The sequence below is a fragment of the Arvicanthis niloticus genome, chromosome 23 (genome assembly GCF_011762505.2).
Source record: "Arvicanthis niloticus isolate mArvNil1 chromosome 23, mArvNil1.pat.X, whole genome shotgun sequence".
Taxonomy (NCBI): domain Eukaryota; kingdom Metazoa; phylum Chordata; class Mammalia; order Rodentia; family Muridae; genus Arvicanthis; species Arvicanthis niloticus.
Window position 1 is genome coordinate 39484300 of NC_133430.1, and position 24586 is coordinate 39508885.

Sequence of the window (24586 nt, forward strand, 5' to 3'; positions counted from 1 at the left end):
GTCAAAACTGAAACAGCTTCAGAGTTTGGGGCGTTGTAGACCAGGGATGCTCACCTTTCTTAGAGGACCATTGTCTCTCTTCTCTCTTCTGCTTGTTCCCAGTGGAGCAGGATGTGAGCACTGATAAACACTGTTCTTATAAGCCAATCCCTGTGTCAGAGCTAAGCAGCACCTGTTCCCAACCAAATCCCTGTAAGGGTGGCAGAACTCAGTTAGCACCACCCCACCCCTGCTCCAGCAGCAGCAGCAGTATGACCAGAGACAGTTCTTAATAGATGGTCATAATCTAATGAGTCCTCCATGATGAGGGCAGGCAGGTTGTAACACATGGGTCTGAAGCCCCTGCCTAATGACGGAAACTGCAGCAGCAGGGATTGTGAGAGGCATCACCAAACAGTGACAGTCAAGAGTGACCAACCAGGACATTGCAAAACATCACAAATGCATGGGGATCCTTTATGCTGGCAACTACAGACAGTCTTAGAGCTCTCGACCCTAAGCCACACCCTGTCACTGTGTCCAGGCTTGGTTGGGATATGAACTGCACAGTGTGGCAGGACAGAGAGCTCTCTGGAAGGAGAAATGCTGGTGGTTTTCACCTGCTGGAAAGGCCACTTACAGGTGGCATTTACCTAGGCCTCCAACCTGCCCCATGATGCTGACACTCCCATGGTTACTGTTCTGAGAGCTGTGTGACTAGTTATAGCCATATTGAGACTAAACTGTATTTCCTAGGTGGAGATGTCTCGTGACAGTGGAGGCTCCTGGAGTGAATGACATCTCATTGGTTCTCTGTTTTGGTGGGTGTGTGTTTATGTACTTGCCTTTTCTTTAAGGTGTCTGTGCATATGCAATCCATTTATGAAAGGAGTGGGTAGGAGGGCACATTCCCTTGTTGGAGATGCATTCGCAGAAAAGTAACCAAGGGAACTGCAGGATCTAATCTCCTGACCTGGGTTGCCATAGTATCAAATAGGTTAAAAGCAGGTTGGCACAGCATAAATGACAGAACACACTAGAAAACAGGTAAGAGCAGACCAAACAACCAGACAAGACAAACATCAGGGGTGTCTAATCCTGTTTAAGGAAGTCAGTGTGTGAGCGGCTGCATCAGCCTCACTCAGCCCCACGGAGGAAGACTAGCATTCCCTGATGTGGCCCCATTTTTCACCCTGAAGTGGATCTGCACTCTTTTTGCTTCTTGCCTTTGAGGAACCTAGGGAAGAAGAAAGAGTACTGGTTACTGTCAGGAGACTGGGGATGGAGGAAAGTCTATTCTCTCTGCTGGAGGATGGGGGAAAGCTGTCATAAACCATAACTCAGACCTACATGGAAAACACTGTAGCCCCTGGCACTTTCTCGGATCCCCACTGATGAGCTGGGAAAAGCACTTGAGGCTCATATTGTGAGGCCTAACACCCATTCTAGAAGCAGATGGGTTCCGGGTATGTGTGAGAGGTGGCCGTGAGCGGCTCCGGGTTGTATGTTCAGAGTAAGCCGTTCTTTCGCCGATCAAGCACTCTGTGCTGTTATAGTCACATGGGCTTTTCAATGTTGAGCTGTATAGGCAAGCTCCCTAGGGCTTGTCCTGCAATGTCACCTGGAGACAAGGGACAAGGATGACTCTGGCCATGTGACAAAGGAGACGCACCTACTCTTTGATAAGAGGTTTGGTAACTTAAGAAGGTCTTTGGGGTGAAACAGGAATTAAATGCTCAAGGAGCTACCCATATGACACCACCTCTCCTTTTGCTGACAAGGGCATGAGGTCCAAGTTTAGGCCTGTATTGAGGTCCTCCACAAGTCATGGAAGGCCACTCTGTATGCATCAATGACTGACATCATTGAAGCTTTGATCACATCATCCCATTTCTAAGTTCTCCTCAGATGGCAACTTGAATGCCATTTGTGTGGTTCCTCATTTGATCAGGTGTTCTCCCATGAGACCCCATCATACGCTATTCTCTTTAGCCATAGTGGTTCTTTTAGTCTGGCCTTGAAGGGGCATGGTGGTGGCAATAGAAGGGACATGGATGACACTGAGAAATCACTGGGTTGAATTTGGTTTCAGGCTCATTGTCTTGGCCTGGGGTGAGGGGTGTTGTCCATTTCTGGAGTAACCATAGGTAATCTGCCTCTCTGAGACTATCCATCCTCTACATCCATCCTCTCTGAGACCATCTTTGCCTGAGCATGTGGACACACCTCACCACCCCTTGACTCTGGTAAAACTGCCACCTGGGCAGGGGCTAGGGATGGTATCAGGAGGAAGAGACCCCATTCTCATTTCTTCTGTGGTATCTATCCCCAGGGATCTGGTCCTTCCATTAGCAAGCAAGCAAGCAAACAAACACACTAGACTCATTTGTTCAGATACACAAATGTATTTTCCCACATTTCTGGCAGAGCCACCGTCTGGCTGCTGTTTTCTGTGAGCTGCGGTCTCAGGAAGGATGGCGTCTTTAAGCAGGATGAATTGCTGTTGTGTCCCTGATCTCCTGCACCCAGGGCCATCAATCTTGTCTTGCACGCTGGTCCTGCTGGTTTGCCTGCTTGGGCTCATCTTTCTGGGGCAGACTTATTTACGGAGCATAGCTAAGGTAATCTCACTCCAAGACCCACAGCCTGGGCCTCTCTCAGCCACTCTTAAAAATAGCCCAGGATGAAGGGAGTGAGCAAGGGTCTGGTTACCTCTGGGGCTCAGAGGCAATCTTCCCTCACCTCTGGCAACTTGGCCCCTCTCAGGGGCTACTGGATAAGCTTGTGGCTCTGCAGGTGGTGGTCAGCCTTTCAGCCTCTGTCTGACTCACGCTTTCAAGCCTGTGGTCATTGCATTCCTCCAGGGGGGTAGTGAAGGCTTGAGGAGTCAGGAAACTTCCCAGCTGTCTCTGCTCAGACCATTGAGAGGGAAAGCTCAGCCCTAGAAGCAGCTGGTCTATTATGGAGAACGGGCTGTTCAAAGGGACAGTCTTGTACACAGGCCTAGCATGGTGTGGGGTATACTGTGTTCAGGATAATGGCTGGCTTTCCCACTTTGCCCTGAGCAGTAAATACCTTTGTCCAGCCCTAGCAGCTGGGGCACACTGTCCCAATGGCCTGATTCTCTCCCTATATTCCTAAAACCATTCCAGTCAAGGATGACAACAGGGCTACAGTTTGGCCTATCGTCTAAGCCACCACAGTCGTGGCAGACGACCTTGGGGAGGCCTCATCCTGTATCTTTTCTCCCTTGAGCAGTTAGGGTAGATAATTCTGGCTCCTGTCTTACCTCAAAGGGATGTGGTGGGATTGATTTATCAGACTGGGAGGCAAGAGTCTGAAGTGACTAAGTGTGAAGAGTAAGGGCCAAGCACTGAAGTCATGCTCAGAGTGGTGAGCAAGCATTGTTTCTCCTGCCTGTGCGTGTCTCCTGGGGACCGTGTCAGGGATGCGAGCCCATGTGTTGGCATATGTGAAAAGATGGCATATAGTTCAGTAGTTATTGCCATTTGACTACATCCCTGGCCTTTCCACCCATGGTCGCTCTCTTGACTGTGAAGGCTCTGGGCCCCCATTCTGAAATACAGACTTGAACTTGGAATCCCTTGAGTTCCCAGGTACAGATGAGAGAAGGTAGTGGTCTCCCATGGCCATGGACGTTGGTAACCAATATGTCCTGCCACCTCCTGTCTTTTCTCCCCAACCTCTCTCATCCTCCAGTTACTTGCCAGCTCCCCCATTCTTGCTGTTGCTTCTTATCTTCAGTGTTGATCTTGCTCCTGCCATTTTCCCCCTTTGTTTATATTCTTGTCCCTTTCTACCCGTGCTTCCACGAATACCTCCAAACTCCCGTGGGAAGCATTTGCCAGTCGCATGGGTCTTCCTTTTCCCTTGGCACTCAGTCCCTCATGTACCCAATTTTCCTTATGTCAAGGTCTACAACTCTTGGTACTGCTACCTTGCTCTCTGGGCTGCTTGGTCTGGTCAGGGAGTCAACAGGAGACCTTATTCCAAACACTGCTCGCACTTTCAAGAAGGAAAAAAACAAAACAAAACAAACAAAAAACAAGAAAAAGCAGCTTGGCTTTCCAGTTGTTAAGAGTGGAGTCTTAGTGGCGGCCTGGTAGACTCAATGTCCCCCCATCCCCCCCCCACCCCCCCACTGGTTCCATTTAAGTCAGACCCAGTCAACTTTCATCTTCTCTCTCTCTCTCTCTCTCTCTCTCTCTCTCTCTCTCTCTCTCTCTCTCTCTCTCTCTCTGTGTGTGTGTGTGTCTGTCTGTTTGTGTGTGTCTCTGCCTGTCTTTGTCTCCACCATCAGGCAGACTTCTGATCTTAGTCCATGTTTGAGGTTTCTCTTCCTTGAGTGCCTATCCCACAATCCCCAGCCTCTGGCTCCCAGGAGAGCTGTCTCTTAAGCTGCTCTCCAGTGCCTGGGCAGCAGGTCTGAAGAAAGCTGGCTCACTGGGGCTGATGTCTCCACCTGCTGGCCATCCTGACCCTGCCGCATGCAGCTCTCAGCCTCTGTCCCGGCCACTGCCACTGCTGCGATATTTTGTAACACAGGACCCTGAGACCCCAGGGGAAGAAGCTGCCCTGACAGTGCTTGGCTTCCATAGGATCTGCTTCTGTTGGATTTCCCTAGTAAGTTCCCACTGAGAAAAAGAGCAAGAGGCTTGGACGCTAACCCTTTGACTGTGTTGCTGTCCCCTAGGGACCCTTCCATGAAGACTGAGCCAGGCACAGCTGCTAAGAAGAGCCTGCTGACATGACATCGGCCACGGAGTTTGAAAACGTGGGCAACCAGCCACCATACAGCCGGATTAATGCCCGCTGGGATGCCCCGGATGATGAACTGGATAATGACAACAGCTCAGCCAGGCTCTTTGAGAGGTCCCGGATCAAGGCCTTGGCAGGTACTGCTTGGGGCCGTGGGAGTCAGAAGGTTACAGTCACAATCCTTATCAGGTCCATGTCCCTCCTCGCTATGGTAGAGCCTCTGTATGTGAGCTCTCATATGGCAGTGACAAGAACACCTTTGCCAAGTTCAGAGAGCACCCTTTCCCCAGGGAGTACAGGCTTTAGCAGCTTGTCCCAGAATCCCCTACTTCCTCCCAGTTGCTCTGAGAGGCAGGGAAGTGCTGATATTGGTGGAGGCTGGGTTCTGCCATCTGTCTCTGTCCCAAGTGACCTGGGAGCAAATTAAAGTGTGAGGAAAGTCTGGGTGAAGGAGTGTTTGAGGGCCTACACAGGCAGAAGTTCAAGAGCTGACCTGTACACTCAGTGCCCTGCCTGTACATACAGAGAGTGCGATTCTCATCACTGCCTCTGTGGTCCAAATGAAGACAGGAAATTAAGACAGACAGTGTCCTTTCCAATCTGCCTTAGGAAGGAGAGTCTGATGCATGGAGTCTCTCTCATCTTGAACTGGGATTGGATTTGTGCTTAGCAGTGTCTTACTAATTTGTACATAGCTGGATAATGAGAACAGCTTCGCCAGGCTCTTTCAGAGGTCCTGGATTAAGTAAAGCCTTGACAGGTACTGCTTGGGACCATGGGGATCAGAAGTTGAACCCCCCCCCAACAGATCGTTGTCCTTCCTTGCTGTGGTGGAGCCTCTGTATGTGAGCTCTTGTATGGCACAAGGCTTTTCCTCCTTCAAGTGTCTGTGTGTTGTGTGTGTGTGTGTGTGTATATACATGTACACACACACTTGTGCATGGCGGGAATATCTTAAAATCTCTAGTAGAATGGCTTCTCTTCCTACTGTCTGAGATCTGATTCTTTAGGACCTCTCCCCCTTTTACTGTTTCTATTGTCTCCCTGGAACTTGCCAGGGGAAACTATACTCTGACCCTAAATCTTTGGCCAAAAGAAACTTTGAGCTATATGGGCTGTGTGGTGGTGTGTGTGAGTGGGCAGAGTAGCCTTTACCTGATTGGACCTGAATATCATCACTGCCTGCCGCCATCTTCTACCTTGTAAGAAAGTCTCAGGCTTTCCCATAAGCACTTTTGGGGTGGTTCAGTCTTATGGCCCTGCTTAAGTTGTCTCTTCCTTTCCTCTCTGTGCTCTGTTCTCAGATGCCTTAGCTCCTGGGAAACCTGGAGGCAGGAGCAGGGACTTAGGCCCCTTGGGAATGGCTTCTCACTCCAAAAAGGGACTGTGGCATCTCCTCTCCTTTGTCATCACAGGACTCCATCCATTTCACAGCTAATGTGTGCACACACATTCATACACACATAAACACACACATACACACACACTGGAAACCTAAGTAAATTTCATTTTGTTAATTATTTGTTGTATGCCCACAAAGTTTAAACCTATCCCCCCAGCTAAACATGAAAGGAGAGTGGGGAACCGCAGAGATAAATTCAATATTGCATCTGTCTCTGAGGACTTATAATCTACTAGGGGAAAATGAACTGTGCTCACAATTAATTAGCATGAGTGGAACTGGAGAAGAACTGTGGGGAAGGCACATAAATTAAATAGCAATGAGAAAGCAAAGGAGATGATACACAGAGAGTCAAAATGTGGGGACATTCGCCAGGAGCTGGGCGTTGAGGGCTGTGTGTAATTTGGGAAATCAGAAGAGCTCGGAGTATCTCCAATTGGCCTGGGGAGGCACATCAGTAAGGCCCGACAAGCCAATGGGAAAGCGGTGGCGATGGGTTAAAGAGACAGGAGAAGGCATCAAACAAGAAACTTCAGAGTCAGTCCTAGTCCATCAGGAAACAGCGTGCCCTAGCACTGGCTGTGCCTGGTTAAGTCTGTTCAATCACCAAGAGCATCTTACCTTCTAAAGAACAGAAACTCTGCCCCTCCCACAGTAAAGAATCCCATGCCTGGACCTTAACCAGAAGCCTGGTTACCAAGTAAACGTGTCAATCTGGGATCCTCGCATGATCTCTACAAATAACATCTCCTGAGAGGGGGTGTGGAGTGGTCTCTGCTAGAAGCTATAAAGCTCTGGGAAGGTCCATTTTGCTTGATGAATAAGAGTACATAGTACATGTCAGCTCCTCCCAGTTTTAACTTCTTGAAAATTTCATCTTCAGTTCTCTTTGGAGCCATCCTAGTGGGACAGGTGGGGTCACCCTTTCTAGCAGGCCCACAGGAAGTTAAAGCTACACTTGTTGCCGTCATATCACTGGGTCTACTTGATGTCCACCTGTAAGAATATTAGCGGCCCGAAGGCTTTGGCTCCTGCTTCTTCATGCCTGTGGCAGTCTACCTTGCGGTACACTCGCTAGGCTGGCTGTGGGCTGCCATTTTTGTTCTGCTATTGAAGGTCTAGGATGTAGGAAAATGTCACAAGGTCCAGATTGGAGACTGGAATCCCCATCCTCCCTCTTTTGCTCTCACCGTGGAAGAGCTGTCCTTCCCAGGCTATACAGTGAGTGGCAGTACTTTTCCAAGGCTGTGAAGATCAAATAAGTGAAAGTTTTTGAAAAATGAAAAAAAAATAATAGTAAAACCCCGGTGAAGAGTAGATTTTATTGGTCTCAGGAAAGCTGTCTATAAATACTTGCTGTCCTTTCCTAACCCCAGATGTGCAGGGTCATCAGCTCAGTTATTCTGGCCTGTTCTGTTCTGTTCTGGAACTGTTTCTTCCTCCTTAATTACCCCTCCCACACACACACACACACTCACACACACAGTCACGCACACACACACACGCATGCACATGCATGCACACTTTACCTGGGGAAGCTCTTGTTGGAAGAAACAGGCGTAGGGTCTCCAAGAGCCACCGGCACTGCACTGTCACTCCGATCCTGTTTCCTCTCCCACTGTGGGACTACAGAAATGAGCGTAAATCTTTCTCATGGGCCCTGTGTCTCTTCAGGAGGCTGGCTATTCCAAGACCTTTGCTTTGTCTTCAGCACTCAGGGCCCAGGAAGCCAGACTGTAATGAGCTTTGCCAGGTGCTCTTCTTAGCATGGCAGACCCTCTCGGTCCACCTCCACCTCATGACCCTCAGGTTAACAGACCCCAGCTTTTCAGTCTCTTATGTGCACTGTCTGTCAGTGTTAGAGAACATGTTCCTTATTCCTTTTTTGTTTCAATGTTGGTACCCCCACCCCCAACCCCGCTAGGCCCGACTAAACAAGCCATCTGGTTACCCTGTCCTTGTATATAAAAACCTGAACCTGCCCTGGAACGAATGACTTTGGAGGTATCTGACTGACGTGAAGTAGGAGATGGGAGAGAGACCTTAGAGAGGTGATGCATTTGACCTTTGTGGGTGGGTGGGAGGTGGTAGTGCTGGAGCCCAGAGAGAATATCTCCCTCAGGTCGATAAGCACACTTTCACTTCTTAAAGTTTGTCTCTGGCTGGCAGCATTTGCCAGGCTAAGTGGTGGGCAGCCTGGAAGCTTCCTTCTGACCAGGCTTTGATGGGTATCTCTGGTGTTGTTACATTTACTCCCTCTGGGGTCTGCTTCAAGGGTTAGAGGAAAGGAACAGCTGGAAAGCAAAAAAAAAAAAAAAAAAAAAAAAAAAAACCAAACAAACAAACAAACAAAAACAACAACAAAACCCAAAACCCTTGTCCTTCCCAAGGCTCCAGCCTTGGTGTTTCTACCGACAGGCTCCCAGGGTCTCCTAGAGCTATCCCTCACTGTCACTGGGATCCTGTTTCCTCCCACTGTTTGGGTTAGAAACCACTCACAAACATGTCTGGTCGCCTGAATGGGAGGTAAAGTGCTGAGGACTGCAGGGAACTGTAACAGTCAGCACACTGACCCCTGACCCCTCACTCTTTCCTCACCCCCCTGCCTGCCCACACACATTTCCCTGCATTTGGTTATGTACCATAGTGAGGATGCCTGCGACAAATGTGGCCCTGGTGGAAGAGGAAGGTCCCCCTACCCCCAAAAAAGCAGCACAAAGATGTCACAGAAGGGAGGTCTATGCAGTGACTCCCTCCTGCTCTGCCTTCCCACAGCCCTCCCCCTCCCTACCCCCACCCCACAGGCACACAGCTTGGCTTCCTGCACCCCATATGCCACTCACTACACGAGTTACGTGATTTATGGTCCTTCCACGCACATAGATGCATCTCAAGGTTGCAGCCCAGAGAGCAGTCCTGAGTCTCCCAAGGGGCCTGTGAGGAAGAGAGGCTGACATGTTCTGTCTTTCTGTGTGTTGCCCAGTGAAACAGTTACTAAAGGAGAAACCAGACAGAGCCCCCCCCCTTTGAAACAAGAGCTTGACATTATGCAGCTGGCTCCACTTTGCCTTTGGGTTGCGTATCCAGGATGCTTCAAAAGGGAGGCAGGCTTCCTTTCTGTGTTCTCTTTGTAATCTCCTCTCTGACAGTGGGATGGGGCTGCACAGTGACAATGAACGATGACAATTTATAGAATGTAACAGGGCTACCCATGCTTGGGGGGTGGGGAGGGAACAGCAGGCTGTGTCCCTGCTCTGATGGACACTGCTGCTGACCCATGGTGTCAGGTCCTGAGGTTAAGTTCTTTAACTATCAGATATGCCATCAGACTCTCAGGGTGGCAGCTCTCCAAGTTCACTGCCCCTGGCTCCTCCTGGGCTGTCCTGGAGATCCCCAAAGAGGGGCCAGCATGGATTTGTCTTTACCTTGGTAGCCAGTGGCCTTCAGAGTCTTCTTAAGAGATGCCTTAAGACCTTCCCCTCAGGGTGCTTTCTCCACTGGTGCCAGGATCCTGTTGCTCCTAGTGACCCAGAAAGGGCTCTGTGTCCAGAGGGTGTCTGATTTCTCCTAGGGAGAGGATTTTACCTCAGTGATTGGGCATCCACTGCTTCATGACAGCCTGTTGGTGGGTTCAGAAATAGTAGCTGCCACCAAGACATCAATTCTTCATGGTCACAGCATCCCTCCACCTACCTGTGAGCCCAGAGGTTGTGACACTAATACCAGCTTTTAAAGTATTGGGGATCTGGGGTTTTCTTGTTTTGTTTTGTCTTCTCAAATTTCAAAACATTTAAGAAATCACACATTGAGAAAACATACTATTCGGATAAGTATCTACTCATCAGCCGTCATTTTAACGTACTATCAGAGGAAAAAAAAGTAATTGGATCAGCATCTTCCTCTTGGAGGTAGGCAATTATGAAACCAAGCCCCAGCCCAGGCAAGCCTCTGTGCAGATGAAGCTACCCGTGTTCTGTGCAGGAAGCCCAGTGCTACCTGACCTTGAGTGTCACTCTGTAGATTCTGCCCACCATTTTATAGAGTCAGTGTCTCTCACTTGGCCTGAAGCTTATCAGTTAAGCTAGGCTGACTGGCCAGTGAGCCCCCAGGAATCCACCTTTCTCCACCTTCCCAGAACTGGGATCACAAGTGCCTGCCACCTTTACATAGGCTCCAGAGATCTGACTCAGGTGCTCACATTCACCCAGCAAGGGCTGTGCCGACTGAACATCTCCCAGCTCCTTCTCCTCTCTTGATGAAAGCTATTCATCGTTTTTGAGACTCTTTGCAGAACCAGGCTGTTCCCTTCATAGGGGTGACTATTATCTATCATTGTGAAGAAGCTTTATCAAATATTAATGCACCGAGGTTAATAATAAGACTCCGTTCTCTCCCCCGTGCCATGCAGTCTGAGCCAGCCACATTAGTAGCCTCCTCCATCTTTGGGACGTTCCTGTGGCTTGTCAGCTTCGTCTCCAAGGGCAGGCTCCAACGCCAGTCCTCTGAGGAGCAGGCATATCCCACCCCCGGTTCCCTGAGGGCTCCCTTGCATGCTGCATGCTGAAGAGGTGCTGAGGGTGTTGTTTTCAGAGCATCTGTTCAGTTTGTTCATTTTTCCCTTTTTATCATGTCAGTGCGAGAGAATGCTAGGGAGGCTGCTGGCAGACGAGTCTGGGAGCTCTTTGCCTCCCAACACTTTGGCTTTCGGATGCTGGAAACTGGATCAGCCAGGAAATCTCACCTTACTGTCAAGTGAGAAAGGAACAAATAATCATACACATGATCAAATACACACACACACAAACACACATCACTCACATACCTAAAGCACATACACATGGACCCCAAGCATACATATACACACACCATGCTTACATATATAACACATACACACACACCCTCCTACCACACATACACCCCCACATACACACCACATATACACATACCACACACACAGAGACACACAATGCATACCACATACTACATACATACCACGCACACACATACAACACATACACACACATAAAACACACACACTATTCTGAACACTGGGAAGGTTTTCTGGAAACACTATAAATATATAGCATCAACCACTGCTTACAGGTCACCCATTAAGCTTGCTGGAGTCTAAGCATGAGTTAGTGGTAGAGGAAGAGGAGGCCATGTCAGAGCATCTCTCAGAGGGCCTCAGAGGCCATAGAGAAGTCCTGGAAGAAAGCAGCAGGAACCTCAGAAAAAAAACCTGGTCACCTCAGAAAATGAAGCATCTGGACCAGGATGTAAAGCACAGATAGACCACAGAGGACTCAGGAATATGCAAGACAACCCGAGGACCCAGTCTAAACAGCACCCTGATTCCTAACACCACTTCCATCCTGTCCTTATGGTGAAGGAACAGGAATGGCGACTGAATGGTTAAAGGGAGAGGCTGTTAACTGAGACAGCTCTGTGTGCTCAGGATAGGAGGGATGGAGAACAGGCTTGCTCCCACCCACCGGAGTATTTTAGCAAAGAAGTGGTATGGTTAGGTTTGGGTTTGAGGTAGTTGTTTTGTCCTGGGGACAGAAAGTATGGGGAAGCCATGCAGACGTCTAGGAAGGGCAGATGGCTGTTTGGGCCAGGAAGGCCACCATGTGTGGAGCCTCATGCTGGCAGTGGCTGATGTTGTCCTTCCTGCTGATTCTTCTGTTCTGATGCTATAGTCAAGTGACCTTGGTACTGCCACTTTTCTGCTCTGTGCTCTGGTTCCTCACCAGTCACTAGGAGCTTGAGTTAGATGATGCTCCAGGCTCTCCCAGCTCGCCTCTCTGAGAAGACAGTTATCACTGACATCACTAACAAAGGTCAGATGCCACTTTATTATGACTGATGGAGCTTTGGGTCCTGGCTTGGGGAAAGAGAATTAAAGAGAATTAAACCTTTTAAACACATTGTTAGGTCCTCCAGAAATTCTTGCCTGGACTGGGGCTGTGTCCTAGACCATCCTGACTTGTAGCCTTGTATCCCCACGAGTGCCAGCCAAGTCTAACAATAGCTGGCACCGGGACACAAGTCTGTGTGTACATGCTTTACCCAGGTTGTCCCGATAACCCCTCAAGTACCCTGTGAAGTGAGCAGACAGAGCTGTTTCCTCACTGCTTACAGACAGGATGGAAGTGGTGCTGTTTAGACTGGGTCCTCGGGTTGTCTTGCATATTCCTGAGTCCTCTGTGGTCTATCTGTGCATTACATCCCAGTCCAGATGCTTATTCACGTTTCTCTCCTCTCCTGCAGCTTCTTGAGTCTCTCTGATCAAACCTTGAAGTCACTGATAGCCTACGGCCTCAGGATACTGTCACCTGCTAGGGACAACAAGCATTTGGCCCTGGGCCATAGAATGTTCCAGATGAGCCCATGTTATTTTACACCCAGTCTTTTTTGTGTTACCCCAAGTAGAGGTGTCTGTCACTGACCCTTAGTTGGTTTCCTTGCCCAAGCTGCTCTGGGTCCAATCCCACCTACTCAGGACGATTAGAATCCTTGTCCTCCAACACATTTGTAGGGAGGAGCCACCATGCTCTTCATCCAGAGTAACAAATTCAAAATCTTCCTTAGCTTTTGTTCTGGATCAGTAACTGCTTTGCATTATTCCAGGCCTCAGATGTGCACGCACACAAACTTGCTGGTTGGTAGTAACATGAGGATATGGCTGCTCTGAGGTGTGCTGGAGGAGAAAGCTTTCATTGTGCATATGAGGGAGAGCACAGCCAGAGGCATCTGGAAGGGTCCAGAGCAGGGAGAGAAAGTAGTTGACTAAACATGGCCAGTATCCTGAACAGGGTCATGGGATGCGGGGCTGAGAGAGGAAGAGAAGAGAGTGGGAGCAAAGGAGACCCAGAGAGAGGACAGAGAGAGCCAAGAGGGCACATGGCTAGAGCGGCAGGGTTGTATAGGAGTGAGAAGAGCTGAGAGGATCCGGGATGCCAGCAAGAGACTCTGTTATAGGTACTTGCGGTGCTGAGAGAGCCTGGAGGCCAGTGAGCACGTTGGTCTGCTAATACACACCATAGTTAGCCATTTGTCCTGGATCTCATAGTTGCCCCCTGGATCTGATAGTTGCCCCCTGGATTAGCCAGCATTCTTTAGAGAAACAGACCTTACAGAATGAATATAAATGAGATTTATTAGAATGGCTTACAGGCTGTGGTTCATGGGCAGTGGTGGCGCATGCCTTTAATTCCAGCACTTGGGAGGCAGAGGCAGGCGGATTTCTGAATTCAAGGCCAGCCTGGTCTACAGAGTGAGTTCCAGGACAGCCAGGGCTACACAGAGAAACCCTGTCTTGAAAAACCAAAAACATCAACAACAGGCTGTGGTTCAACTAGTCCATCAATGGCTGTCTACCTGCGGAAGGTCCAAGAATCCAGTAGCTGTCACTCCATGTGGCTGAGTCTCAGCTGGTCTTCAGTAGACACCAGAATCCACCAGAAGCAGACTCCAATGCCAGTGAGGGAACGAACTGGCTAGTGAAGGCAAGCAGGCGGAGAGGGCAAGTTTCCTTCTTCCATGTCCTTAGGCTGGCAGCAGGAGGCGTGGCTTAGATTAAATGTGGATCTTCCCACATCAAAGAACCAGATTAGAAGTGGGTCTTCCCACTTCAAATGACTTAATTAAGGGGAAAAAATATCTCTCACAGGTGTGCCCACCCCTTTGGGTTTTAGTTAATTCCAGATGTAGTCAAGTTGCAACCAAGAATAGCACATGTGCTATTTTAGCCTAGGAAAGATAAAAATAAAGAACTAAGGACATTGTTAATGTCTTATATTTTTATGCCTATAGAGGTGTGATTATATAAGTATTACAATGTTTGTTGTAGTTCTAAATATTTTCCACAAAATACACTATGTCAGTTCTCATTAGCAAGCACATGGATGAGCGCTTTAATGGCTTTCTTGTCTTCCTTTACATTAATTTACTCCAAGCTAATTAGCCAACTTTATTGTGTTCAGCTTTTATCATTTCTATATGGTTTAGTCAGGTTTGCAGTCACATCGGAAAGCTCTTCCATGAGATCCATTCTAACTAGACTATCAATCCTTCAGGGCAGGGGAACCGCCTTCAGCTGTACAGAGCTAGCATATTGGGAGTGAGTTGTTGAAAGGGAAATTCCTCTCTTAAACAAGAATCGAGTTCATGCCACCAACACCATTGATGATGTGTCCCCGAGGGTCTGCTTCTGTGCTTCTCTTTGTAAAAGATTGGCTTCTGTGTCACTGAGACCTGTCCCAGGCTCCTGGGAGTTGCAGCATGACTCACTGTGTTGCCTAAGCCTTGGCTTCAGGGAGTGAATTGGAGAGAAAGCCAGGAGTTGGGAATCTGCTTTTCAAGTCTGGCCCAGGCTCATACTCCATGAGCCAATCACAAGCCTCCTGTGCCTGTCACAGGCTTCCTCTCCTACTTATCTCTCCTGCTGAGTTTGCCCAGAGCATCAGGCTCTGAGCTGGTTAAAATGCACTGCCCTTTTGAAAGAAAGCTGCCCTTTTAAAATTTTTATCATTTATTCCTTGGGGCTTCTGAGCCTTTACCCACTCTATACTCTATGACAGCTGTTGTTTCTTATTGTTAAAAGTATTATATGCTAATTGTAGAATTTTTTTTAAGTTTTTTTTTTTTTGTCATTGTAGAAACTATACGGCCAATTAAGAAGAAAACAAATACCACCCACAGTCTTACCACCCAGATTTATTTATTTTTATTTATAAAGTCATATTATGCATACATATGGCTTGAGAGCCTGAATTTTGCCTCAAAATATATCTCACCCGCTTTTGTACTTGAAACTTCTTATGTCCTTCTTGATATCCTCATTAATGGAAGTAAAATATAAAGAACCCCACTGTTGGCTATACATGCCATCATTCTCTGCTTTTGGTTTGTTCTGAAACTAGAGTTTGAACCTCGGGGCTCCTGCATGTGAGGCAAGTGCTCTCTCCCCGGGCTCTGCCCCCTCCCCACCCTCAGCTCATTTTGAGACATTTTGAACAGAGAAAAGGGAAAGGGGCATGTAGCTATTAAGGAATTTTACGGGCATGGGAGGAATAAATAGCTGGGTCACAGTGTTAATCACATCTTATGTATCTTTCCCTGAATATTTTATGCATATTTAAACATGTAATCTATATTGGCTTTTCATAGCTTTATATTTTTTAAGTTTTGCACAGTTCTATGCGTTTCACCCAATATAGCTTGAAATTATTTTATAATGCTACACAAAAGTCTCTTCTTTCTATTTACTGGTAAATAATTTTCCATTGTAAGAACATATCTCAATGCAGCAAGTCCCCTAATTTTGTATACTTGGGTAATTTGTAATCTTTGACTGTTTCCAGAACTACAGTGAGTAAACCTGAGTGTCCATGTCTGAGTGTGTCTGTAGGACAAATTCTAGAATGGGGGTCACTGGGAAAAGGATGTGTGTGCATCTGAAATCATCCTCGCCAAATGCCTTTCATAGAGGCTGGCTCAGTTAAACTCTTTCCAGGACATGTGAATGCTATGCTCCCCACAGATGTGCTCCCCACAGATGTGCTCCCCATAGTCTTGCCAGAGCTCTACTTCATCAGACTTTCAGTTCGTTTTTCTTCTGAGAAGTGAAACATGTGTGTCTTCATGTTCTTTCCTTTTGCTTTTTTACTGTTAGTATGAGAAATTTTGAACACAAAAATATCAGAGATGAAGGTAAAATATTTAGTATTACTGATATGTCTGTGTGTTTGGGGGCATGTTGATATGTCTTTGTTTGGTGAGGTTGGTGTTACTGATATGTCTGCATGTTTGGGGCTGAATTATTTTGAAGTAAGTTAAAGATAATCGTGAATGTTTCTGCTAATTACCTTTGTCTGTGTCTCTAAAAAACAAAAAAATTTCCCACTTAAACCTAATACTACTCTTATAAGTTGAAAATTAACAACCATTCCCTGATAATCAAATTCTGAGAGGAACATTTTTCCAGTTGTCTTTTCCAACAAGAACAATTTGTTTTTATATTTGTGTGCACAGGTATGTGCTTTAATTTATTTCTAGGTTTATTTTATGTTTATAAATGCCTTGCCTTCATGCATGTATGTGCACCACTTGTGTGCCTGGTGCCCACGTAGGTCAGAAGAGAGCATTGGATTGCCTGGAGCTGGAGTAAAAGAGGAGGAGCTGGGAATCAAACTCAGGTCTTTTGCAAGAGCAACAAGTGCTATTAACTGATGAGTCAGGCCTCAGCCTCATGTGCGTGCTTATAATTTGTACCTCTCCAGGCATCTTGGGTAGCTTTTTATATTGAAAGATTTTTATAGTTATTGTTGTTAGCTCTCTGTTTGCATTGTTAATCGTCTTCCTTTTAACTTCTAGACATTTGTGCTAACCAGGTTCTTTCGTTGTAACAAACTAACTCTCGAGTCTGTCAGCTTATGAGGAGAAAGGGTCTGTTTTGGCTCACAGGTTTTGAAATGTGTAACATGTATAACTCTGTGCCTTTGGTGAGGCAGCCTGTCACAGTGGAAGCACATAGAAGGTCGGAGCTGATGACCTCACAGCCAAGGTTTAGATGCACACTCGGGTGGATGGGAAGGACAAGAAGGGAGACAGAACCCTAGATCCCTAACTCCCTCTGAGAACACGCCGGTGACTCTCTTGGTTAGGTTTCTATTGCTATGTTAACATACCGTAACAAGGCAACTTACAGAAGAAAGAGTTTACTGGGGAGGGTTAGAGCCCATGACCATCATTGGAGGGAGTATTGCTGCAGGCTGGCAGGCATGGTGCTGGACCATTAACTTAGAGTTTACATCCTCATCCATAAGGAGTCAGAGCTAACTGGGAATGCCTTGGCTTTTGAAACTTCAAAACTTGGTCCTTATGACACGCCTCCTTTAACAGGGCCATACATCTTAATGCTTTTCAAATAGACTCCAGCTAGGGACCAAGAATTCAAATATGGAGACCATTCTCATTCAATCTGCTACAAGCCTCTGTTACAGGAAGGCCTCCCGCTGGGCCCCACATTCTACTGCCTTGGAGTAGTGGCAAACTAGACCAGATGCAGCCTCTGTCACATGGGTATTTGAGAACCATTCCAGATCCAAACTAGAGCAGTGTTTTTTCACAGGAAAAGCAATCTCTGGGGTCCACTCGGTGGCATTGCCCCCTCATTAGTTCGCCCTTGCTCACAGTGTTCTGTCCCCACACAACACTTAGCACATTTGAGCTTCAGTGTTTCATTTCCTGGCTCTGGATTTGGTGCCCTGCTGACCCTCCCTGGCCATATTTTAAACAACTCTTCTACCATGGTTGGTTACTGTATTTCGATAGTTTCATTTTGTGCACCCCAGTTTTTAATTCAGTAAAGTTCTTTCTGGAATTTGAAGCATAGATTTAACTCTTCCTGAGTTGTCATCTGCTTTTGCAAAAACTTTTACTGAATAATTCGTTTTTCCTTTTTCTCGAGTATTTGAAATGTACTTTTATCAGATGTCAGATGTCTGTATGTAGCCAGGACGGTTTCCTCCTTGTCACCCGTTCTCTACCTTTCATATGATAATGCCACACGGTTTTATCACAAAACTATACTTGAAGTTTGTGTGATTTTGAGTTTTTCATTTGCTCAAAATTTCTTTTATAGTAGGCCTTGAGGGTCTTTTAAGGTCATCTTTGTGTAGACTTTAAAGACTTACCCTAAGATATAACCTGAACCATTCTGTCTCTTTATCATTAGGGGCCTTGAGAATTGAAATTCTGGGGTGACCTTGCCACACTTTCCCTGGTTCCCTTTGTCTTTAGAATCACATTTAAATATTAAATAGTCCTCCCTGTTCCCACTCATGCCCTAACTCTTGTCCTTGCCTTCTCAACAGCTGGAAATTGAACCCAGGGCCTCTTAGTCTGTTTCTAAGCCTCACATTCCAGAGATCTTCATGTCTAACTTAAAGCCTGTTTTCCATATCTAGTCTCCAAGCCTGTAGCTACTCAGTAGCCCATGAGCAACCTTCCATCCATGTCTGCTTGGCTTTTGTCTTCCTTTTGCCCTTCCAAAGTGCTTTTCTTCCTGAAGACCTTCTTGACAACTCCAGCTGTCACAGACCCCTTTTCTCACGACCCATGAACATCAATTACAGGTGCCATTCATCTGGTAACTCATCTAGTATTACTTTGTGCAGTATGCCTGTATGTACCAGTCAGGGTTCTCTGATGTGTTAGGGAGGGGAACTGATAGAATGAGGGGGTGTGTGTGTGTGTGTGTGTGTGTGTGTGTGTGTGTGTGTGTCTGTGTGCTCACATCTGCATGCATGTGCGTGTGCGTGTGTGTGTGTGTGTGTGTGTGTGTGTGTGTATGTGTGCACGTCTGTGTGCGTGTGCATGTGTGATTCTTATCAGAGTGGCTTACAGGCTGAAGTCTATCTGTGTAGTCCAACAGTGGCTGTCTCCCAAACAGGGGGCCAGTAATTCCATAGTTGTTCAGCCCATGAGCTGCAGGTCAGCAGTCCCCACCTGGTGCTGGAGCCTTGCAGGATTCCTAGACAGTTTCTGGTCTTCAGTCTCCACTGGAACGCTGAAATAGTTTCTAACACCAGCGGAGGAATAGATTATTCCTTCTCGCCAACAGAATAGATTATTTTTGCCAGGGAAAGTGAGGGCAAACAGGCAAAATGCAGTGTTTTCCTTCTTCTATGTGGGCTGCCACCAAGAAGGGGTGGACCAGACTTAGAGTCTCCCAACCTCGAAAGAGCCAGTTAAGAAAATCCCTCACAGTCCAGCTACTTAGCTGATGGCAGATGTAGTCAAGTCAATCACCACGATTGGCTATCAGTCTGGTGAAAATGTACTTTATCTCTTAGATGGCTGCAAAGCAAACTTTTAGTGAGTTTGTGTCTGTTTTCTTGAGACAGATCCTTACTAAGGCACTGTGAACCATGTGTCTTATGTCCCAATAGCCTCTGGGACAGTCCCTTGGATGTGGTGATCATGGTGGAAGGATGGTATCTTTCTGTGTGTCGGCACTTTTCATGCACAGCCTTGCTTGTCAGTGGGTAGATGTTTGAGGGTTTCAGTATGGTACATTTGACTTAAAGTTAAACTTTTCAAAAGGAGTTGTAAGGAGATCACCTGTCACAACGCCCTCACAGTAATTCTAGGTCAGAGCTGATTGGGGAAGAAGATGAGTTTTCTGGGGCAGCCCTAACACTCGAGGGAATGTGTGTGGCCCCAACCTGAGGAGTGAGGAAGGAAGAGAAGCAGAGAACAAAGAGACAGACTTCGATGCCATGGAGGGACCAGCCCATCCATACTCACCTCCCCGCCCCCATTCCTGCGTGGGCAAGGGCAGGGCTCTAGAAATAAGTACTAGAAATAAGCTCCTGGAGGGCCTTACTGAAGCCCTCTTCAGGGTAGATGTTAAGATTGTTGGGTCCCTTGTGAACAGCAGGCCTCATGCACAGTCCGCTCTCTTCCTGCTCCTACAATCATGATTTCCAGTGCAGCTGGCTCAGTGCCACTGGCCTCTCCTGCACTCAGACGGCTCCTGAGGAGCGTCTAGGTCTTGAGGGAGGGAGGAGCATGCTAAGCATGGCCGTGTGCAGCAGCTGAGTGAACAGCTAATGGAAATTAATTCCCACCCCTGGGCCCTTACTCTGCTTTTTGATCATCATTCGCCTCTCGGAATCTTTCCCATGCCTCAACATTGCAAAGTATTTCATGGTGCTAGGGATTCTGGGAAATCTCCCCCCCTTAAATTAAGACAGCCTAGAGGCCATCTGCCATGCTCCAAGCCTGCAACTCCAGCATCATTGCTTATTGAAAACTGAGGAGGGCTCAGGATGCTTTATGAGATGTCTGTACCAGTGTCTGTGCCAGCCCAGCAGCCTGGAGTTACATTCTGTGTCTCTAGGAGAGGCGTGTCCTCATTCTTTGTCAGGCACAGATAAGCAGAGCTTAGCACCAGGTAGTGAAATCTTTAGAGTCTTATGAACAGGGAAATTAGGAAACAAAATGACATTAGCTTTTGAGGGCACGCACCTCTATAGTAGCTAAAATCTTCAGTCCCTTGGTTGAAGGTCCCTTCCACCTTTGACTTAAGAAACAGGTCTAGGAAAGGCCTTAGGGGTGGGGGTGAGGCTAGAGCTGGCTTTGTGGAATCCCAGCCCAGCATACCCCAGAATAAAGACAGTTGCATTCCACCTAACATATCATCTAAACTTTTTTTTTTTCTTTTGCTATAACAGCCCTGAAATCAAGAGAATCTTCCAATTTACTGTTGACATAAAAGCACACTGGGGATTTCCTTGGCCCAGAGGCCTAGAATGAATGAATGACATAGAACGAATGAATGACATTTGTGAATGGATGACACTTGCATTTGCTGTTGACAGAAGGGCATACTGGGGATTTCCTTGGCCCAGAGGTCTAGAACAAATGAATGACATAGAATGAATGAATGACACTTGCGTTGTGCTTTTATTTCAAATCAGCATGGTATTCCTCCACTTCATGGAAAGCTTGTTTAAATGGCTACCTTAGAAGTGTTTATGAGTGACGCATGCACTCGTCATATGTCTCACAGAGTCTGTCTGCCCGGGATAGGGACCCTCTGGTTTGTCCTTGATGTGGCTTCCTCCCAGTGCCGAGTACTTTATGGTTGTACCGTAAGCATTCCTTGAATGGATGAACAGATGAATAAAGACGCTGAGTTCTTAACACTAAAATAGCCACGAGGTAGGAAGGACTTTGATGCAAGCTGCCAGCTTCATGCCCCAGGGGCAGCCCTGGCTTAGCTCCTCTTTTTGTTGTGTTAAGCCTGATATTTAATAATTTAGAAAGCCAACCCTTCCATGGTTTGTACTCATTGGAACGCATAGCTAGCCTCCTCTCCCAGTGCCGACATGCCCTCCTGTATCTGCCCTGGCTGTGACCCACCTACACAACCTTTTGCCCATGGATCTGCAGGCCCCCAGACCCAGACACTCTCTCAGGTCAGTTCCTGGCCTCAGTCTTCAAACTCAAATGCCTGGGAGCCTGTGGTCACATACTGTTCACAAAACCAAATGAGGGCTCCGCTGTCTTCTGTCTTGTTGTTTCTATCTTACTTTTTTCCTCTTCTTTCTCGTTATGCCTCTCTACCATTCTCTATCCTTCATGTATAGTTTCTGTCTTCTCTCAAGCCTTAGCCTGAATGCCCCACCAGTATTCACAGAACTACCTGTAGGTACCTATCTAAGTTGGTTTAGCATGGGCCGGGAGCTGGGTTTGCTGATTTAGTTTGGAGGTGCTTTGTCACCATCTCAAGACTGAAAGTCAAGATCCCTTGCCTGCCATTCTGGAAGGTGAAGCAGTAACATCTGCAAGGGACAGCTTCCAGCCCAAGCCTTCACTCCCTTTAACCCTACGTAGATTGGTAGATCGGAGTTCTCCACAGCTCGGCTCTTCCCTGGCTTGTTTTCTACAGCAGGAGCTGCTTGAGAGCGCATGCAGTGTGTCATTAGGCCTAGCACGAGCCAGCCACATGAAAAAACCGATTAAATGCTTCACTAGTCACCTGCAATTCAACTACAAAGTGCCTACCAGGCACCAAGCTTTGAGGTCTGAGAATGGAGAAACAAAATGGGACAGGTTTCTCTGGGCGCCATGGGCCCATGGTCTTGTAGAAAAGATGTATATTCAACTAATAATTGACAATGAGAATGCAGGAATCACAGCACACAGGAGGAGCCCAGGGGCGAGTCAGGAAAAGCCTCCCTGAGAATTCCATTTGCCCGGATTTTTAAGGACAAATGGGAGTTAAATGAAGGAAGGGCTTGTGGGAAATGCTAAGAGCAGTCTAGGCAGAGGGAGTGGAGGGAGGGAGGGAGGGAGGGAAAGGGGATGGATGGATAGAGCTGGTATTAAAATCTGAGTTTAATGACAGAATAGTACAAACTGTTCTGCCTGACATCAGGAAACAGGTGGCTGAATCAGGGTGTGTTGCTACAATGCATAGACAGTGGTGGAGATGGTGGTGGTGGAAGAGGTGGTGGCGGAGGTGATGGCGGTAGAGGTGGAGGTGGTAGAGAGATGGTGGTGGAGGTGATCATACCACTTCCTTTGTTCTGATGGCCTGTGGTCCCCCAGAATGGAAAGGCAAACGAGACAGACTTACAGGGTTGGCATATACGCCCAGAAATGAGGGGGGATTGTTGCAGCAGCATCCTCTGCCTGGCAAGGATGACACTAGAATCACAGCAGAGCCCTTCGGCTCCATAGTGCACCAGCCCACCCGGCCCCAGGCAGCTCAGCTCACCCCAGCTCTTCTCCTCACCCAGATGAGCGGGAAGTGGTTCAGAAGAAAACCTTTACGAAATGGGTGAACTCCCACCTGGCTCGAGTGTCCTGCCGCATCAGCGATCTCTACAAGGACCTGCGGGATGGACGCATGCTCATCAAGCTTCTGGAGGTGCTCTCTGGAGAGATGCTGGTAAGGCCCTCATCTGCGCCAGCCCCCAGCCTGGCTGGCGCCATCAACACCTCTTTGAGGAAAGGCCTTTGCTGGAGTCGAGTGGGTTCCCTTGGCTTACCAGAATTTCTCCATGGTCCCCTTCCAGGTTCCAGTTCTCATAATGTCAAGGGTTCGGGTGGCTGACTGGGGTCTCTGACTTCTTCCCAGAACTTCTCACCCCTTCTGGCCACTCCCACCCCTTCAGGCTCATTCCAGAGGCTCTGCACAGCTTTGCCTTTCTCACTGGAGTCTGGGCATCTGGAGCTGGAATACATAGGCCTACATATATAAGCTGTTGGAGAAATTTGTATTCCTCTTACAGCAGAGAGGAAGGGGTGGAAGAAAGTTGGCTGTGTGCTTTGCCACTGGTCCAAGTGGAAACCTGTTAGGGGGGGCTCTCAGTTGTTTCTGCCCAGCACTGTGGTAGGTGAGGGTGTACACTTTGCTCTGACACTTCCTTTGTGATCTTAGGCCTGTCAGGCAGGATCTTCCCGCCACCCCCCCTTCCTCCGTGGATAGACTGAGGCATTGTGAGATTCTTGGGGTTTGAATGAAAAGTGTTCTTTTCAGTTCTAGGCTGCAGTTTTTGCCTTTTAGTCCACACTGAAACTCCACTTGAGAGAGTCTCGCCGGGCAGCCCTTCAAAAGACATAAAGAGATAGGTCAAATGGTAAAGCACTGAGGACCTGAGTCCAACCCTCAGAATGCACATAAAGCAAGGTGGTATGTGTGCTTTTGTAATGCCAGCACTGACGAGGTGGATATAGGGGACTTCCTGGGACTCCCTGTCCAACCAGTCTAGCCTTGGCAGGTTCCAGACCAGTAAGAGCCAGTCTCAGAAAATCCAAACCTAAACAAAGTTGTGAGCAGTGACTGAAGGACACCCGAGGTTGTCCTATGACACAAACCTATGTATCTGTATACACATGCACACTCATACATACTAGCACTAATAATAAACCCCTTGGGTTCTGGCTGGGGCATTCAGGGTGGAAGATTTGTTAGGGATGGGACCGCTGTCAGTCACCGATCTAAACACCATTCTTACACTGATGAGCAGTGAGTGGGTCTCAGAAGCATGCCTGGTTCACAGCAAGGACTCAGTTCATGGTCTGTTACTGTGTTACTGAGTGTGATTGTCACTTGGTGCCCACAGAAGCTATGTCAGACCCAGAAGGGCTCTTATGAAGCCTGGCTGAATGCTTGGCACAGAAACCATCTAAAAAGGAGGCGTTAAAATGTGTTAGGAGGGGCTGGAGGGACGTCTGAGCAGTTAAGCACTGGCTGCTCATTGAGAAGACCTGGATTCAATTCCCAGTGCCCATATGGCAGCCTATAGCACCAACTCCAGGGGATCTAATGTCCATTTCCAGCCTCTGTGGCCACTGCATGCATATGGTGCACTGATGAATATACAGGCAACGCACCCATAAAACATAAAATTGAAAATAAATAAATATAAAAAAAGAAGGAAAGTGTCAGGGCTGAGGAACCTGGAACTTGACCAGGGGGGTGAAGATAGAGCTGATGACATCAGCGGAACAGGTTGCAGCCACCTCTGGTGTGACTGTGAAGTCCCTTCATGCCCATGAGGCCCTGCTGTCCCTTAGCCAAGGCCGACCAAGGGCAAGATGCGCATCCACTGCCTGGAGAACGTGGACAAAGCCCTGCAGTTCCTCAAGGAACAGCGTGTGCACCTGGAAAACATGGGCTCCCACGACATTGTGGACGGCAACCACCGCCTGGTCCTGGGCCTCATCTGGACCATCATCCTCCGATTCCAGGTGGGTCCTGTGGGTAGAAGAAACTGTGGGGGGGGACCCCTCACAGCTGGTCAGGAGCTGACAACCTTAGAACACAGTGACTAGAGTGTGCTGTGTGCGTTTAAGGAGGCTAGAAGCCCACCCTGTGGAACAGTGTTCTTGGGATGGAAG

General features: G+C 47.8%; 1 protein-coding gene across 1 annotated transcript in view; it reads left to right on the plus strand.

Annotated features, from left to right (window-relative positions):
* The window catches only part of Sptb (spectrin beta, erythrocytic), a 129274-nt gene that overhangs the window by 53877 nt on the left and 50811 nt on the right, over positions 1-24586 (plus strand). Inside the window, exons 2-4 of the mRNA XM_076921958.1 lie at positions 4694-4895; positions 22480-22631; positions 24263-24436. Of these exons, the coding sequence (XP_076778073.1) occupies positions 4748-4895; positions 22480-22631; positions 24263-24436 (474 nt within the window). The 5' untranslated portion in view covers positions 4694-4747. The remainder of the gene's footprint in view (positions 1-4693; positions 4896-22479; positions 22632-24262; positions 24437-24586) is intronic.